The sequence below is a fragment of the Nycticebus coucang genome, chromosome 21, assembly GCF_027406575.1.
Source record: "Nycticebus coucang isolate mNycCou1 chromosome 21, mNycCou1.pri, whole genome shotgun sequence".
In the NCBI taxonomy this organism is placed as follows: Eukaryota; Metazoa; Chordata; class Mammalia; order Primates; family Lorisidae; genus Nycticebus; species Nycticebus coucang.
Window position 1 is genome coordinate 53,916,409 of NC_069800.1, and position 17,525 is coordinate 53,933,933.

The 17,525-nt window shown below is 50.3% G+C and overlaps 1 protein-coding gene across 4 annotated transcripts in view; it reads right to left on the minus strand.

The window, feature by feature from the left end:
- Positions 1-17,525, minus strand: part of SULF2 (sulfatase 2) — a 111,699-nt gene that overhangs the window by 56,503 nt on the left and 37,671 nt on the right. For all 4 annotated transcript variants that reach the window (XM_053574367.1, XM_053574366.1, XM_053574365.1 and 1 more), the window contains exon 3: positions 7,337-7,576. In XM_053574367.1, coding sequence (XP_053430342.1) covers positions 7,337-7,576 — 240 coding nt within the window. The remainder of the gene's footprint in view (positions 1-7,336; positions 7,577-17,525) is intronic.

The window sequence follows — 17,525 nt, forward strand, 5'->3', positions numbered from 1 at the left end:
CTTAAATACTTTCCTGTGGCAGTGGCAACTGTACTGAGCGCTGGCCTGACCCCTTCCAGAATGTTCGAGGAGTTGCAGCTAGCCCTCCGGAGAGGACTGCAAACAGTCACGCAGACCCTGAAGACGCCTTGGAGGCCCAGGAGGTAGGGTAGAGGTATCCACCCACCATGGCCACCCTTCCCTTCACTTTTATTTTGACCTCCACAGTTGTTTTAATGCTACATTCATTGGCGATTCCGAGCGAAACTACCATTGAAAACGGGAAATGGCTGGGAGGTCATGTTGCGCCACACTCTGCACCACGCCCCGGGTGAAGTGGGAGGGGGTGGTAGGTTGCTTTGGTTTAATGCTAAGGCTCTGCAGCCTTCGTGGAGGTCAACCTGGGAAAGAACCCAGATGTTGTGGGCTGAGCTGAGTCCCCCAAATACACGCTTAAGTCTTTACCCAGGTACCTGTGAACGTGACCTTGTTGGAAATAAGGTCTTTGTAAATCAGGTTATGATGAGATCATGTTGGATGGGGGGGCCTCTAATCCAGTCACTGGTATCCTTGTAAGAGAGGGAAATTTGGACACAGATTCACAGAGGGGGAAAAGGCCATGTGGAGAGAGGGACCCACAGGCAGAAAGTGGAGGCAGACCCTGGTGATGTGGGCACGAGGCAGGGAACACCAAGACTGCCAGCAAATCCAGAGGCTCAAGAGCAAAGGACTCCCCGCAGAACCTTCAGAGGAAGCACGGCCCTTCTGACACTTGATATGGGGCCTCTGACCTTGTGAGAGAAAAACCTTTTCTCCAAAGCCTTCCAGTTTGTGGCACTTGGTCACCGTGGCCCCAGGAAAGTAACACACCAGCTGAGGGGCTGGGACAGAGAGGGTGTTGCTGGATACAAACAGAAATCTTACCCCACCAGCCTCGCACCCGCTTCCTCTCTCTCCCAGCGGCTACTTCCTCTGACGGCCCAGGGCACACCTCCTGCTGGGTCTGTGGGTGCTGTGCTGTCACGGGCCTCAGTGACTTAAACGTGTATGTTGCAACACTGCTGTGCAGACGGGGAAACTGAAGCCCAGAGGAGCCAGAGTCTCGGCTCAAGGTTACAAGGGAGTTTAAAGCAGAGTCTGATTCTCTGGTTTCCTGCTCAAAACAAGCACTTGTTGCGATGAAACTTGAAGGTTTGGGAGAAAGGGAGTGACTGTTAAATCAGAGTTTAAAGAAATTCGGCTTTAAGATGTATATGGCCCAGGCAAACCTGTGCCTCCAGAGGCTGCCTTGGGTCAGCCTGGGCCCTGCGAGGGGCTGCACCATCCCTGTCTATGCCCAGACTTCCCGGGGGGAAGGCCCCTGATGCCGGCTGTGGACGTCCATGGGGTGAATGGAGCTGCTTTGCTGGGAGGGGGAGGGGAGAGAGGCGATGGCAGCTGGGGGGGCAGCTGGGCCAGGGAGGCAGGGAGCTGTGGATGTGTGTCCGTGTGCCCTCGAGGGGAGAGGAAGGCAGCAGGAGCAGAGCAGGAGGAGGGCCAAGCAGAGAGAAGGCTGCCATTGTGGCGGCAGGGACAGCTGCACCGGGCCAGGAAGAGGCCCAGCCCTCCCTCCTGTGTGTGCAGAGGGGCCAGGAAGAGGGAGGAGAGGCTGAGAAGGTGGGAGTGGGGGTGGGAGGGAAGGAATAGGAGGAGCGGAGAGAGGTACAGAAAAGACGGGTGAGGGCTGCTGGTCCTGAGTATAACATGTGGCTTCGCCCACTCACCCTACGAAGATTTACTGGGCACTTACTATGGGGCAGGCCCTCTTCTAGGCACAGAGATACAGGAGGGAGCAGAACGGACAGCCCCTGTTCCCATGGAGCTGGCATTTTAGAAGCAAGACAATCAAGATAAATGGGCAGAGCGCACAGCCTGTGGTGGGAAGGGCCAGAGAGATGGGAAAGCAGGCCAGGGCCAGGGAAGGGGGATGGGAGGGCGGGGGCGGAGCCAGGACTCAACTGGGAGGTTGGGCAGTAAACAAAAGGCGCCAGGCTCCGAGGGACAGTGAAGTGGGGTGAGGGCATGAAGAGGGCCGGCTGGTCACGGAAGGCTTCCTTGAGGTGGTGGTGCTGGGGCAAAGCACCGTGGGCAAGCCGACCACCCGGCTGGGGGAGACGTTTCTAGAGAAGGAAGGAGGGCCGGGCCGTGGGTGGGAAAAGGAGTGGGGGCTCAGGAGGGCCAAGAGGTGACGGACAGAAGGGGCGAGTCAGTGGGACCCCAAGGGGGTTGTGGGGGCCTCGACCTCTCCTGCATGGAGGAGGAAGAGTGTCTCAAGGGGGTCCTGAGAGGATCCTGCTGACCACTGCGTCCATAACAGACCACAGTGTGGCCAGCGGAGACCCAAGGAGCAAATGGCACGGTGAAGGCTGTGGGGACAGTGGTGAGGATGAGGCGCTGGCAGACGGGTGTTCTGGAATGCTGATGGCAGAGCTGCTGAGGTTGCTGATGGATTAATGTGGAGACTGAAGGAAAGGCAGAGTCAGGAGTGGCACAAAGGGTTTGGCCTGAGTGACTGGAAAACTGGAGGCACCGGGGAGGGGGGGACAAGATCAGGAAGTCATGCTGGACACTCGGGCTTGATATGCCAGGGAGACCTGCCGGGGCGATGTCCAGCAGGCAGCTGGACACAGGTGGATGGGGCTCAGGGAGGATCAAACAGAGTGGTGGAGAAAGGGGCCAAGACTACCACACAGATCACAGCAGAGGGCAGCTTCAGCAGCAGCACCCATGTCCTTGTGGTCCTGAAACCACTTTAGGGAAAAGACAAGTCTCAGACGTGCACACGCCTCTGCCCTCACATGAGGCAGTGGATCAGTGGCGGCCGTGCTGAAATGCCCAGCAGAGGCCTTTCTGCCATCCCACGTGAGACGGTGGTGGGATGTCCTATGTGTCGTGCCATGGCAGGTGTTGTAAACAGACAGAGGCCCCTGCCCCCAGCTCCTGGTGAGGGTGGCTGCCCAAGCTTAGTGGCCAAGTTCAGGCCCTCAGTTGATATCCCTTCCTAGGTCTGTGTGAAAATAATTGGGGTGTTCAGGGCCAAACCTGAAAACAGGCTCCAAATGGGAGCCCTGGCCAAGCTTGGGCTGGAAATGAGGGGTGTGTCCCCCACTCACCCTTGTCACCACATTCCAGAACAGGAGGGGGATGGGCAGAAGGCTCACCACCATCTCTACCAACGTGTGGACCTGACGGCAGAAGCCAGAGCTGGGAAACAGCCTCAGAACTGCCAGACTCAGATGGCGACATGGGATGAGAAAGGCATCACCCGAATGAGGGAAAAACAGGCATTCCTGCCTCATTCTCCGGAAAGGGCTGGGAAAGTTTTTTTTCCTCCAAAGGCAGTGTCCTGAAAATCTGTGACTGCCACTCCAGTACACTTTTCCTCCTGTCCCTCCCAACAGCCTTTACTTTCTGTTTGGGGACTTGGGTGCTGAAGAAATGAACTCTACCTGCTGCTCTAGAAACAGGACCTGACTGGCACATTCCAAGTGCCCTCTCCCCTGCATTGTCACTGTCGGGAATGGCATGTGACTGAAGCTGGTCCAATCAGGAAGAATCTCACAACATCAGGGTTCTGGAAAAAGATGGGCTCTTGGTCCCGTTGGACATGAACAAGGCCTTGAGCCCCTGAAAGCACCAGCCACCACTCTGATACCTTGAGCCTTGTGATAAAAGTCCTCATTCCCTTAAACCATGCGATCTCACCCAACCTAAAGCTCATCTATATCTCCTCAGTTTAGGAGCAAACAATTCCACAGCTTATTCAAAACCATTAGAGTTGGGGTTTCTGGCACTCGGAGCTGAAGGCAATCTACCAGCCTCGGGCATCGAATGTGTTAATAACAGAGTGGCTGGGAAGCACACTCACTTGCTCAAGCAGAATTCACCTTTCACTGCCTCAGAATGGAACATGTGCTGATGCAGAGTGGAACTGCCAAATGAGAGGAGATGCCTATTTTCAACTTTGGCCAATCATTCTTCAAAGTGGAGGGGCCAATTCATATTCCCACCGCTAGTGTCCGTGACTCCCTTTTCCCACATCATCACCTGTGTCGGTGTGATGAAACCTCTTAGTAACGAATGAGAGGTGATAGGGCTTTGTTGGCTTTATTTGCATTTTGATGACTGCCTGAGAGGTTGAGCATGTGCTGCTAACACATTTTTTTTTTTTTTTAAAACAGAGTCTTCCCAGGCTACAGTGCTGTGGCCTCAGCCCAGCTCACAGCAACCTCAGACTCCTGGGCTCAAGTGGTCCGGAGCCTTAACCTCCCGAGTAGCTGGGACTACAGGTGCCTGCCTCAACACCCAGCAAGTTTTTCTATTTTTAGTAGAGATGGGATCTCATTCTTGCTCAGGCTGGTCTTGAACTCCTGAGCATAAGCAATTCGCCTGCCGGGGCCTCTCAGAGGGCTAGGATTACAGGTGTGAGCCACTGTGTCTGGCCATGCGGCTACATTTTGTTACCTGTGTGCAACTTATTGTGACTTTGATCAGAACATTGGCCTGAGGTGGGCTGTGTGATGCTGTGCTACTTGGTGAGTCGTCATTAAATTCTGTAAGTGCCTCCATGTACCAGACGCTGTTCTAACATATTTAATCATCACAAGCTAAGTGATACTGTCACGCATAGATGAGGTAACCAGGATACAAAAGTTAACAAACCTGTTCAAGTTCATGCCAGGAGGTGGCAGAGCCTGGATTTGAACCAAAGCAAAGCTAATGTTCTCAACCACTTTGCCAAGAGCTGAGAGGTGTCTCATTAGGAGAACACAGTACGCCTCTGACTTATGCATATACAAGTGAGCACCATCAGGGCAGTGGTAGTTCAACTGCTGAAATGATACACTTTGTAAAAACTAAGGATGCGGTCTATCCACTGAGATCAAGTCCCCACAGTTATAAGAAGCCATACACGGAAATATCCATTAACAAATTGGTATTTATCCTGCTTCAACTTCGCATCTCTCATTTCATCCTCCGTCAATCTCTATGACAAACATGGAGTACACCAAGCAAGATGATTACAAAATGAAACTGCACATCTTTTAAAAGATGTGGTTTTGTGAAATTCATTGAAGTGATGCTTGAGGACAGCTCAAAATACATGCAAATCCACTGACAAATAATATCCTGGTCTAGGAAGGGACTATTGACAAGGACGATGAGGTAATGGCATTTCACATGGGAAGATTCAGATGCCGAAGGATTAGGAAAGGCCCTTGGACAAACTGATCAAATCCTCAAGTACTTTTGCAAAAATGAGCCTAGAGAAGTAAAGGATATCATCTCCTGCTACCATTTAAATTTACTGAACAGATTACACTCCTCTCAACCGACACATCACTTGCTTAATCAATTCATTTGCTTAAAGAATGAACCCATTAGTTACAATTAGAGTCTACTCTCTGTTAAATACCATCAGCTACAACATGGTTTTGATAATATAGTTATACCTGAGTTATTATCAAAATTTGTAGTTTCGTTTTTCAAGATAAAATACCTAACTAAACACATCGAAAGCACTATTAGGAAATGTTGGTCCACTCATTGGTGTCAGTTCAGGCTGATCTCCTAGAGTCAAAAGATTGTCACAAACACAAATGTCTAAAAACTGTGAGGGTGGTTTTGAGACTTTAATTTTTTTTCTCCTAGAGTAAAATAATTTCAGCTGGGCAAATGACCACCCAGAATAAGACTACTTTTCCCAGGCTCCTTTGCAGCCATGTGTGCCCATGTGACTTGTTTCTCACCAATGGGAAATAAGGAGGAATAGAGTCTGAATCTCTCAGCAAAAACATAGAGCAGGGCCATCAAAGCAACGTGGAATTTTAATTGAGAGAGTAACAAGCAGCTGGCTATCTTAGCGCTGTCTCTCACACACACAGCCAGACTTCAATCTAACTCAACAAACTTCCCTAGATGGCCTCAAGAAATAGGGTTTAACGCGGCTCAAGACTCGGCAGGAAAACTGACCTTCAATTTGGGGGAGAATTAAAAATTTACCACATATTTTACCACCCTGCATTTTAAAATTAGGAGATTTCAGCTAAAAATTCAGATTTAAAAACATTTGAAGGTTGGCAATTCTGAGCACACACATGGCTATAATTTCTCGACCTCCATGGCAGATACCCCCTTTGATAAAGACCCATTGCTTTGCTGCAGGCCCCCCTAAACATCTAGGGTGGTGGCCCATGATAACTTCTGACCCATGTGGCTTTCTGCAGAGACCCAGGAACTAACAAGGTTCTGCTTCTGCGCAATTGGTAGGTATGATGTATAGGGATGAAGTATGGGAACAAGGCCTTCCTAGTTCTCAGCAGGACCCACTTTCTAGGTGATTCTGGGAGTGGGATGGTTCTGTAAGAAGACACACCTCGCTGGCTTACTATCCGCACCAAGGTGGCCTTGCCAGCCCACACTGTGCGTCCAAGAGGAAGCTGCCCAGCTTCAAGGGCTGCAGGTTCAGTGCTGTGGACTGAGCTAAAGGAGGCGTCATCCCTCCCATGGGTCACTCCCCCCCAAACAACCCCCTTGTCACTTGGATCAACTCCCCATGGTTGCAACATGGGAGCCACAATATCTGATTTCACAACTGCTGTGGCTCCTTACTCAAGGTGGGGAGTATTTATTTTTTTTAATTAAAGCAAGTAAAATGAACTGAGTCTGGAGGATTTTGCAATAGTGCTGGAGATAAGGGAATGGACTAATTGCATCTCTACCTCAGGCAACCAGCCTGGCAGGTGAACCTTCAGGAGCCACCAAAGGCCCTCCTGTAAGATAAGCAGGCAGCCCCCAGGTCACTCTCTACCTGGGATGGGACACAGCAGCACTGCCCCCGGAGGTCAAGGTGCTCCCAGAGTCAGTGTGGAGAAAAGGCCATGACGGAGTCAACCTCTGCGCCATCTTGGTTACCACCCCCCAATCCCTGCGGCTACATCCCCCCACATCCGCTCCTCTCCACTAATTCCTAAGCTGGATCCTTCTTCCAAGCTGATGATTTGAAGTCAATAAAACATCCCTGATGGTTTTAGTAACAATCCGTGTAGAGTTAATGCACGGGTACTTTGTGGCCTGACTATAACTCATATGTTAAACGGACTCACTTTTTTGGGACCTCAAATTCTTTTGTTAAGGTCACTTTGTATCACCACTCTAGGTATATCCTGTAGTTTCCTAAAACACATAGACACGAGAAGAAAGTTGTTCTTTCTGCTGTGTACCATCCGGCACCGTCCTGGGTACACACAGGCCGCGCCCGGAGGAGAGTTCTGGGGCGAGCACGCCGGCCCCGCGCACCTGCCGCCCGCGCCCTCACCTGTGCGGTAGCCGGTGCTGTTGAGGTACACGGCGAAGGTGCGGCCCTCGTGCTGTGCCTGCCAGGAGGGCGACGAGCAGTTCTCGTTGTTGGTGTAGGTGTTGTGGTTGTGGACGTACTTGCCGGTGAGGATGGAGGAGCGCGACGGACAGCACATGGGTGTGGTGACGAAGGCGTTGATGAAGTGCGCCCCGCCCCGCTCCAGGATGCGCCGCGTCTTGTTCATCACCTGCATGGAACCTGCAAGCGCGGGGGGAGAGGGGAGGTGAGAGCCGGCAGGACGCCCGGGGACACCGGGGAGGAGCCGGGGGGAGGGGGGAGCTGAGACCCGGAGACCCCGGGGAGGAGCCGTGGGGGAGGGGGCGCGGGTGGCATGTGGGGACAGAGGCCGCCACTCAGTGTGGGATGATCCTGCACGCTCAGAAGAATCCCAGCCCCGCCTCTCACTGAACACGTAGGTAAAAACCTGCCCACAAACGATCTCTGCCTAAATCTTACCCTGGGTCACATATAAACAGAATGTCTTTTTTGCAGGGTAATTAATGCACACGGATTTTTTTTTTAAGCAACCACCACGTAAACTGGGAGAAGCTTATACTTTGTTTTGTTTGGAACTTTACCAAGAATTGTTCACTCTTGCTGAAATCTGGTCACGCCAGCCCCTGAGTGCGTCCCACCGAAATGCTCTGCCATCAGCTGTGAACCACTCTCACCTCCGTTGTCCACAGCTGGTCTTCAGCGTGGAAGCCACTCTCCACCCCCCAGAGGTCCTCAAACTTTTATTTATTTTTTTGTAGAGACAGAGTCTCACTTTATGGCCCTCGGTAGAGGGCCGTGGCCTCACACAGCTCACAGCAACCTCCAACTCCTGGGCTTAAGCGATTCTCTTGCCTCAGCCTCCCGAGAAGCTGGGACTACAGGCGCCCGCCACAACGCCCAGCTATTTTTTGGTTGCAGTTTGGCCGGGGCCGGGTTTGAACCCGCCACCCTCGATATATGGGGCCGGTGCCTTACTGACTGAGCCACAGGCGCCGCCCAGGTCCTCAAACTTTTAAACAGGGGGCTAGTTCACTGTTCCTCACACGGTTGGAGGGCCGGACTAGTTAAAAGAAAAACTATGAACAAATTCCTAGGCACACTCTACATACCTTATTTTGAAATAAAAAAACAAAATGGGAACAAATACAATCACACCGCCTCATGTGGCCCGCGGGCTGCAGTTTGAGGACCCCTGCACCATAGCACCCTCCTAGGGGCCTCTAGGATAACTCTGGCTCCTGGTTCTCTTGAGCACACCTGCAGCGCGTTGTTAAGACTGAATTACCTGCACCGGGGAGCCTGGTTGCCTTCAGGCCTACGCTTGTTTCTGAAGGAAGCTGGAAGCAGAGGAAGGAACTGAGGATGGAGGGACACAAATGCCAGTGGAGCCAGACAGTGTGCAGGCCGTGGTCCAGGCCTGCCAAGGCCACATACCTCATTCAAAGCTGACTGCCATAATGTGTGACACACAGTAGGTACTCAAAAAATGTGTGAAGAGTGGATAAGCCATTATGCACCATGGAAATCCCTTCTCACTTCCTCAGATTTTTCCCTTTTCCTTCTATGCTTACAGTTTGTAGGGGGTTGAATGGTGCCTTCCCCTCAAGATAGGAACATGTCCTGACTTTTGGAACCTGTGAATGTGAACTTACTTGGAAAGAGAGTCTTTACAGACATAATTAAGGATCTTGAAGTAAGATCATCCTGGATTACCCGGGTAGGCTCTAAACCCAGTGACAAGTGTCTATATAGGAGACAGAAGGGGAGAAGACAGACACAGTGGGGACAGCCACATGGAGGTGGAGGCAGGGACTGGAGTGATGTGTCTTCAGTGAACCCTTGAAGCCCCCTGGAGCCAGCAGAGGACAGGAAGGATTCTCCTCTAGAGCTTTGAATGAAGCACAGCCCACTGACACTTTGATTTTGAACTTCCAGTCTCCAAAGCCAGGAGAATAAATTTCAGTAGGTTTTTTTTTTAAGACAGAGTCTTGTTCTGTCGCCCTGTGTAGCATGCTGTGGCATCATCATAGCTCACAGCAACCTTCAACTTTTAGGCTCAAGTAATCCTCTTACCTCAGCCTCCCTAGTAGCTGAGACTACACGTACTCACCACAATGCCCGTCTATATTTAGAGCCGGGATCTTGCTCCTGATGAGGCTGGTCTCAAACTCCTAAGCTCAGGCAATCCACCTGCCTCGGCCTCCCAGAGTGCTACAATGACAAGTATGAGCCACCATGCCTGGCCTCAAATTTCTCAGTTTAAGCCACCCAGTTTGTGGTCATTTGTCAGGACAGCAGCATGAAACCAATACAGCGTCTACCAGGCATTGAGGTTCTTGCTGGAGAAATGTGATCCCAATCACTACGCAACCCCCAGAGAGCCAAAATAACTCGTCATTGGACGCCCCTCAGCCTCCTGTCCCTAAGGGCAAGAGGGAAGAGATTTACGTGGCCCTTTCATCCTATCTTTCTGTTAAGTAGGGGGGAAACAGGTAGAGCTTCCCGGAGGCAAACAAAGATCATATCTCTCCAATGCTTAAAATCATTCAGAAGTTTCCGATTGCATTCAGAATAAAACCTAAAGTCCTTTCTGGGGCTTACATGCCCATCATGACCTTCCCCACTCACTGCCCTTATTCCTTCCAGCTCATCTTGCTCACATGGGTTTGCCTACATTGGCCGTCTCATTGTTTCCCAAATGTGCCAAGTTCATTCCTGCCCCAGGATCTTTGCACTTGCTATTGCCTCTGGCTGGGATTCTCTTCCTGAGACTTTGCTTTGACTGGCAAAGCCCATCATCTGGATCTGCTGGCTGATCTTCCCATCTGAGGGCATGCCACCAAGTCACCTCCTACCATGCCACTTATCTCCTGAAGTGATCTCCTTTACTAGTTTTCATGTTGATGAACTGCCTCTTGTCTGGATTGACAGTTATGGGTGACACAGGGGCTGCTCCCTCAGAGGGGTATATAGTGGGTACTTTGTAAAAACCTGCTGAATGGCTGAAGGAAATGGAACCTGCCCTTAGGAGCCCAGCATTGAGGAGGTTTTATAAGGGACTCCCCTGGAACCAGGTGGGTTTCCTGAGCCTCCTGGCCAAGGTCACCTGTGGCAGGTAGAAGAAAGAACCGGTTTTGTGTTATGAACTGAACAGGAATTCTCAGGCCCCAGAGCTGCCAGAACATCTGTCATTGAGGCCACATACCTCCCAAGACATCCCCAGATGTCCCAGCTGTAACTGGTAGGTAATTATAGGGTTTCCACCAGGTGTGAAGTCTTCCTCTAGAGGGGCTGGAGGAAGTGGGCTCTGTGAGGCCTCCTTTGACCAGCTGGCACTGATTCAGCTGAACCTGTGAAGTGAGTCTGGTATGGTTCCAGCAGTCCCAGTGTCTGTCAGAGCCCTAGGGGTCTCACCAGTCATTCCAGGAAAACTGGGCCCTTGGGATCCCAGGCAGGCCTTCTGCTTGCCAGTCAGCTCCCTTTACCTTGAAGTTTTAGCACCAGTCAAGACATCAAGGTTGTGCCCTTGAGGTGCCAGGATTAAGCACTGGCCACAATGCCACTTCCTGGCCTCTGTCTTAGCCATCCCCCCTCACCCCCGACTTGGGACACTCTCATTCATCAGATCACATAACTCCCCTTTGGCTCCTTTAGTTCATGGTCAGATGACACCTTCCTAGAGAGGCCTTCCCTGGTACTGCCGTCCACCAACATCCCGCCCTCTGCATCCTGCTGCCCTTCTGTCCACCGGGAGTTGGCAGTTACCTTCCGCAGACATCAAACTCATTTCAATTTTACCCATTTGCATGTTGCCTGGAACAGACCCATGAGGGCAGGGATTCAGCCTTCTATGTTCATTCTTGTTTTCCTAACTCTGGCACATAATAGGTACTTAGCAAATACTTGTTAAATTAACAAATAAAATACACTATTGGGTTTGCATTCAATTCAGGGGCCCAAACTGATTTGTGCCCATACTGGTGTGTGTGTGCGTGCGTATTTTGTACAATGGATCGAAAAAATTTGACTTTTTAAATGGTGTTTAAACAGGGTATGTGATCTCTAGTTTGCCACACTCCCCAGTGCTCCCTGCAGTCTTATACCAACTTCCCTCACTCACATTACCTGCCTGGCCCCTCATCTAAGTAGTTGAGATGGCTCTTTCTTATTCCTGAGGTAGAGGAAAGTGTTATATGTCAGTGATAATTGTTGTAATAACAGTGGTGACTGCCACTGGCTGAATGTGTATCGCTAGGCTCATGATACGCAGAAGATGGGACTGAGTTTGGGGAGTTGAATGACTGATCAGGGCTGCAGAGCTGAGAAGGGGCTCTGTGAGGACTCAGACTTGGACTTGTCCAATGGCAGAGGCGGGGTGCTGAGTTTCATGTTCATGAAATGTTCCACATGGTGACAGTGTCCTTAGGTAGTGTGTAGAGGTCCCTATGCCGTTGGTTGACTCTTGGCTTCTTCAGTCAGGCTCCTAACTGTCCCTTGGTGACCCAAAGGTGACGTTATCAGCACAGGGTTACATCACCAAATGCCAGGGATGCCAGTCCCTTTCATGTCTTCTGATAAACTTGAGGAGAGAGTGTCACATCCCCAGGTGATGACCTGTCACCCACTCTGAGCTCCAGGCAGGTGGCGGCAGGCAGTGGGTCAGCTTTAACTGCATGGTCTAGCTTCCTTCTACTTGGGGTCAGTGTCTCCCTTAGGTTAGTGGAAATCCTGTTCTTTTAAGAAAAACAATTACAGTTGATTTTAAAAAAGCAAATAGTAATCCTGTCGTACCTATATATGGTGGAACTGGGGGAAAAGTTGAGGGAACAGGTGGAATTTGGCAATCGCTGGCTTGGAACTGTCCAGCTAGTGACGTCACCTGGCACCTTGAGTTCCTGAGGTCGCTTCCCCAAAGCCCTTCCCCATTTCTCTGGTTACTTAGGCAATCATCTTGGCAGTTCCTTGCTCCTCTCTCTCGGTTCCCGTATCTAACCCATCAGCAAAGCCTGTTGTTTTCTCATCCTGGGTTGAACCCTGTCACCTCCTCCATGGGCCAGGCCATCACCTTCTCTTCTCAAAATTAGGTCTTTGCTTTCTGAATGGACTCGGACCATTTATTCCCTGGGTCCAGCCAGCCTCTTTCCTCTCCTGGACACTCTGTGGCTCCCACTCACCCGGAGAAGCCCAAGTCCTTCTGGTTGTTTGTCCACAGGATGCTGTGGGACCCTGTCCCCTCCCTGCCCACTCTCTGTCCTCAGACTTGCCAGGCATGGTCCCACTGCCATGCTGTTCCTTCTGCCCAGAACACCTTTCCTCACAGGGCACAGCCAGTGCCCTCATCCCTTCTTGTCTGTATTTGAAAATTCCCTTCCCGGTGCAGCCCGCGCTGGCCCCCACAGCCGAAGTTTTACTTCCCTGCCGCCAGTAATTCATATCCCCTTCCTTATTTGACATTTGCAACTCTGTACTTATCATCTGACATGCTGTATATGGTTACCCATTTATCTATTTATCCTGTTTGTTGTCTCCGGGCTTCACAGCTCCAGTCCAAAGCCTAGCCCTGTGCCTGGCACACAGCAGGTGCTCTCGGCCTGAAGGCAGAATCCAGGGGGCTCCAGGTATGATCCACCCTCTGCCATATCCCCCCCAGCCCATTCACACACACTGAGGTGAAAGGACGAAGCAGCAGGTAGTGAGAACTCAGCCTTTCTTGGTCTCCAGAGACCGCAGAAAGGACAAAAGCTGGCCGCCAGTTGGAAGCCCTGGACGCTGCACTGGCAAAAAGCGAACTGCTTCTTATTTTTAAAAGGCTCAAACAGTACGTCGGTCTCCCCCGATCCTCACCGATCCTGCACCTGTCGGGTGCAGCCTGTGTGTGAAGGCCCGTGCACGTGCCCTTCCTGGACAGGCCAGCTGAAGGTGAGCTGTGTCAATCCGCTATCAAAGTCCGACAGAACAGAGGCCTGGAATGACAGCAGTGCCTGTGCATAAGCAGCTCCCTGGTCAGCCTCCCCTGGGGACAGTAACCTGCTTTATTAAAACTGCCATGGTGAGGAGGCTCTCTAAACCTCCGTCTTCCAAGGCAAAAACATATGACTTAATCCCCTTGCCCAGCCCATGCCCTAATGCAGGCAGACAGCTCGGATGGGAGGGAGGACCTGGAAGACGTGGCCACACAGAAATAAAAAGGCTGGTTTTCAATACTGTATGTGAAGGTGGGCCAGCCAAGCAAAGCGTATCTCGTCCAACATAAATCTGGGCCCTTGCAGACAAAAACAGACCTGGTTTCTTTCCATGACCAAATCTCCCCACTGTGCTGGGCTGGGGTTGAGATCACCCTGACACCTCTGTCTGTGACGCTGATGGGCTGGGGAGGTCCCCCCCTCCCCTGACTGATGGGACTTACATTCCAGAGCCCCAGCGACAGGACTGCCAGGACACCGTGTTTCCCCCATGACACTCAGCTGCCCGCCCATTCATGCTCTGGGGGCCTCTCACTGGGCCACCTATGCGGTTACTTGATGTTTTCTTTAAAGTGCATTTTTAAAAGCTGTTTAATCTCAATCCAGGTGACTATGTGGGATTATAGATTTAATGTGTGAGTCACCTATGTTCTGGTGCACAGTAAAGTCCATAAGTGACAAAAACAATATTTGCTGACCTGCCACAGAAGACCCCCTCCTGCATTCCCAGTGTCACGGGAAATGCACTTTGGAAAATGCTGAATTAATTTGCTCTTCTAAAGGTCTGAGTCAAAGCAACTGCTACCTACAGGGACTTAGCAGGTGCCAAGGACTTTCTAGATTTAAAATATGACCAATTTTTTTCTTTTCCTTTTTTGCCATTCCCAAGGCTTAGATGGTTTATATCTGCTTTCTGTCCCGATGCACCTGTCCTCCTCCAAGATAAACTCGGGGCTGTAGAGCCCCCGACTTGGGTGGTTTTGATTCATAACAAATGAGATGATGCCTCCTTATGTCTGTTTCCTTAAAATGCTGGGTAAACAAAGACTGTGAATAGGCAATTCACCAAAGAAGAAATTAAAATGGACAAAAAGTAAAAAAAAAATGCTGGGTAAATAATCAGAATCTATGAAGGCAGCCCCCCCCCCGAACCCTGACCCTGGGAAAGTAATGGGAGGAAGACTTGGATGGAAGAAAAATAAAACTGGAGTCAGTAAACCCAGGACCTTCTTTGACTTAAATCTGTATCTAACCAGTTGCTTGTCTTCAGCATATTCTTTTCCCCTATGTTGTTCTCTACTTGGTGGCTGAAGCTCTCCTTTGAAAATGTTAAGTCAAATCATCAGATTCCTTTGCTTGAACTCTTTCAGTATCATCCTGTCTTGCTTAGAGTGAAAGCTACAGTCTTCCATCTGGCCCACCAGGGCCCTGAGAGAGCCGGACGTTCACTCTCCCCAAGCACAGTTCCTACCTTGCTCTCTCAGCTCCAGCCATGTTGAGTTCCTGGCTGTTCCCCAAGCATACCATGCCTGAACCTGTCTCAGGACCTTTGCACGTGCTGCTCCCCTGCCATAGACTCAATCCCTCATTGCATTCAGGTCTCTGCAAATATTGCCTCCGCAGTGGGGTTTTCTCCGGACTGTGTTGAACCGCACAGAACAACTAGAACCACTCTGCCCCCTTCCTTCTCGCTTTTTACTCCTCTTCTTGGCACTTTTGTGTGAGTCAATGAAGAGAAAATGGCCTCAGGGGACACACAAGCTGCAGATGGTGCCTCCGGGGTGAGTGGTGTAGGTGGGGTGGGTAGTAAAGGGCTATCTGTGCTTTGAATTATTTGTATATTTCAAAGTAAGACAGTTTTGCTCATGTGATTTTAAATATTTTGGAGGTGTGGGAAGAAAGGAGAAACGACTAGAAACAGAAGGCTTGTGGCCTTCTCACCTATGCCTTGTATCTGGGGAACAGATAATATAGCACGGAATGTTCTAGTGAAGGCCTGTGGGCAAGGACCCCCCCCACCCCCGCAGACTGTGGGTGCTTTTGAATACTAAACAGACGTCGCAATCAGAAGGCCCACAGGCTAGACCTGCCCACAGAAGTGTTTAGTTATGTCTTTCCACTACATAAAGAATGCAATTACTTGCCCATATTTTAAAAAAGAGGACTTTTTTTCCTGGTGCTGTGTTATAACTTTTATGGGCACTTGGTGTCTTTACTTTCACAGGCCCCTTCCTCTATAAAAAATATTAAAAATTAGACTTCATGGCTATGTTGGCACAGAGATGAGCGTATTAATATTCTATAGCAAAACATTTTCTTCGAGCTTAAAGTTTATTTTTTCTTTTGATTTTTAAAAGGACTTAAGACATTTTCATGGGCCCTTAAAAGTATTGTGGGTCCCTGGCCCCGTACCTACTGGGCCTAATGGAGAAGTTGGCCCTGGATTTTCCTAAAAAATGTCTATTTCTGGCTTTTCCTGACACAAATAATCAGGAAATCTGTCTACAATGACACACGTTCCCATCTGGCGTGATTAGCCTGTGCTGGGACGAGGCTAGCACTGGAACGCAGCCACCCTTATGGAAGGGGCCTGGGCTCTCTGGGTCACTGTGGACCCCACGGTGAGCCTCATTACTCAAGTAGGCGTCCCTGGTCATTTATCAGCTCTACATGCTGCTGTTTCTCTACTGTGGAGTTAAGAAGGAGGTGGGATATATCTTGGAGCCACATCTCCATTAGAAATAGAACTGAGTGGGCAACATCTGTGGCTCAAAGGAGCAGGGCATCGGCCCCATATGCTGGAGGTGGTGGGTTCAAACCTGGCCCCGGACAAAAACTGCAAAAAAAAAAGAAATGGATCTAAGAAAGGAAGAGCAGAGAGAGGGAGAAGGAGCGAGGGGGTGGGGTCTTGGTGTGTGCCACACCTTTTGGGGGTAAGACATGATTGTAAGAGGGTCTTTACCTAACAAATGCAATCAGCGTAACCTGATTTCTTGTACCCTCGATGAATCCCCAACAATAAATTAAAAAAAAAAAAAAGAAATGGAACTAAGAGGGCCAGAGGTTTCTAGAAAAATGGGAGGAAAGCAGGATTTTATACCTGGCCTCCCTGAATAAGCCTATAGGCCTGTCTGCCACCCTAGCTGGTGCAGGCCCTGGCATTTAAGGGGAAGAAGGGACATGGCCCAGAAACACTTTCTGCTTCGGCCACATGTCACCTGCCACACTGTCCTTGTACCTGCGCCTGCGGGTTCCTGGACTGTGCTTTGTCCTCTTCCATTGAACAGCAGGAGCTTGGGGCCACTGTCATGGGGGGAGGCTGAAGATGGAAGTGGCATGAAACGCCCTCTCCAGCCCCATCCTTCCTGAGCGATTCCTCTGTTGTTTAACTTTGTATGTCAAAAGGGCTCAGCTTCTGAATGTGGCTGTGGGTGTGTACCAGACACACACATACGCACTTTGGTTCTACACTGAACAACCAGGCCTTTTCTCTTCTGTAGACTTTGGGATTGAGACCCGAGAATGAAGTGTGAGCTGTCTTAAATCAACGGCTTTGGGCTTCAGTTTTTTTGGTAAAATTACAGCTCATAGATAACTTTAGTAAAAGGGTTTTTTTGTTTGGTTTTTTTTTTGGAGACAAAGTCTCACTCTTGTTGTTCTAGGTAGAATGCTGTGGCCTCACAGCTCACAGCAACCTCAAACTCCTGGGCTCAAGAGATCCTCCTACCTTAGCCTCCCAGGTAGTCGGGACTACAGGCACCTGCCACAACACCCAGCTAGTTTTTCTATTTTTAGCAGAGACAGGATCTCGCTGTTGCTCAGGCTGGTCTGGAACTCCTGAGCTCAGGCAATCTACATGCCTCCATGTCCCAAAGTGCTGGGATTACAGGAGGGAGCCAACACGCCCAGCTTTTTTTTTTTTTTTTTTTTTTGACTAAGAAACTCAAGGACAATGCTCTATGTTACCAAACGCAGTAGGATGGGAAGGACGCTAGAGGCAGAAGGCCTGAGTCCAAATCCTATTGACCACGTGACTTAACCCTCATAACGATGTCAGCACCCTGGTCTACTGAGCAGGGAGCATGATAGGCCTCCTGCCCAGGGTTGTTCTGAATGTTAATTGAGAAAAATATACATACAGTTGTTAGGTCACTGCTTGGCATACAGAAAGCACTTAATACATGTTA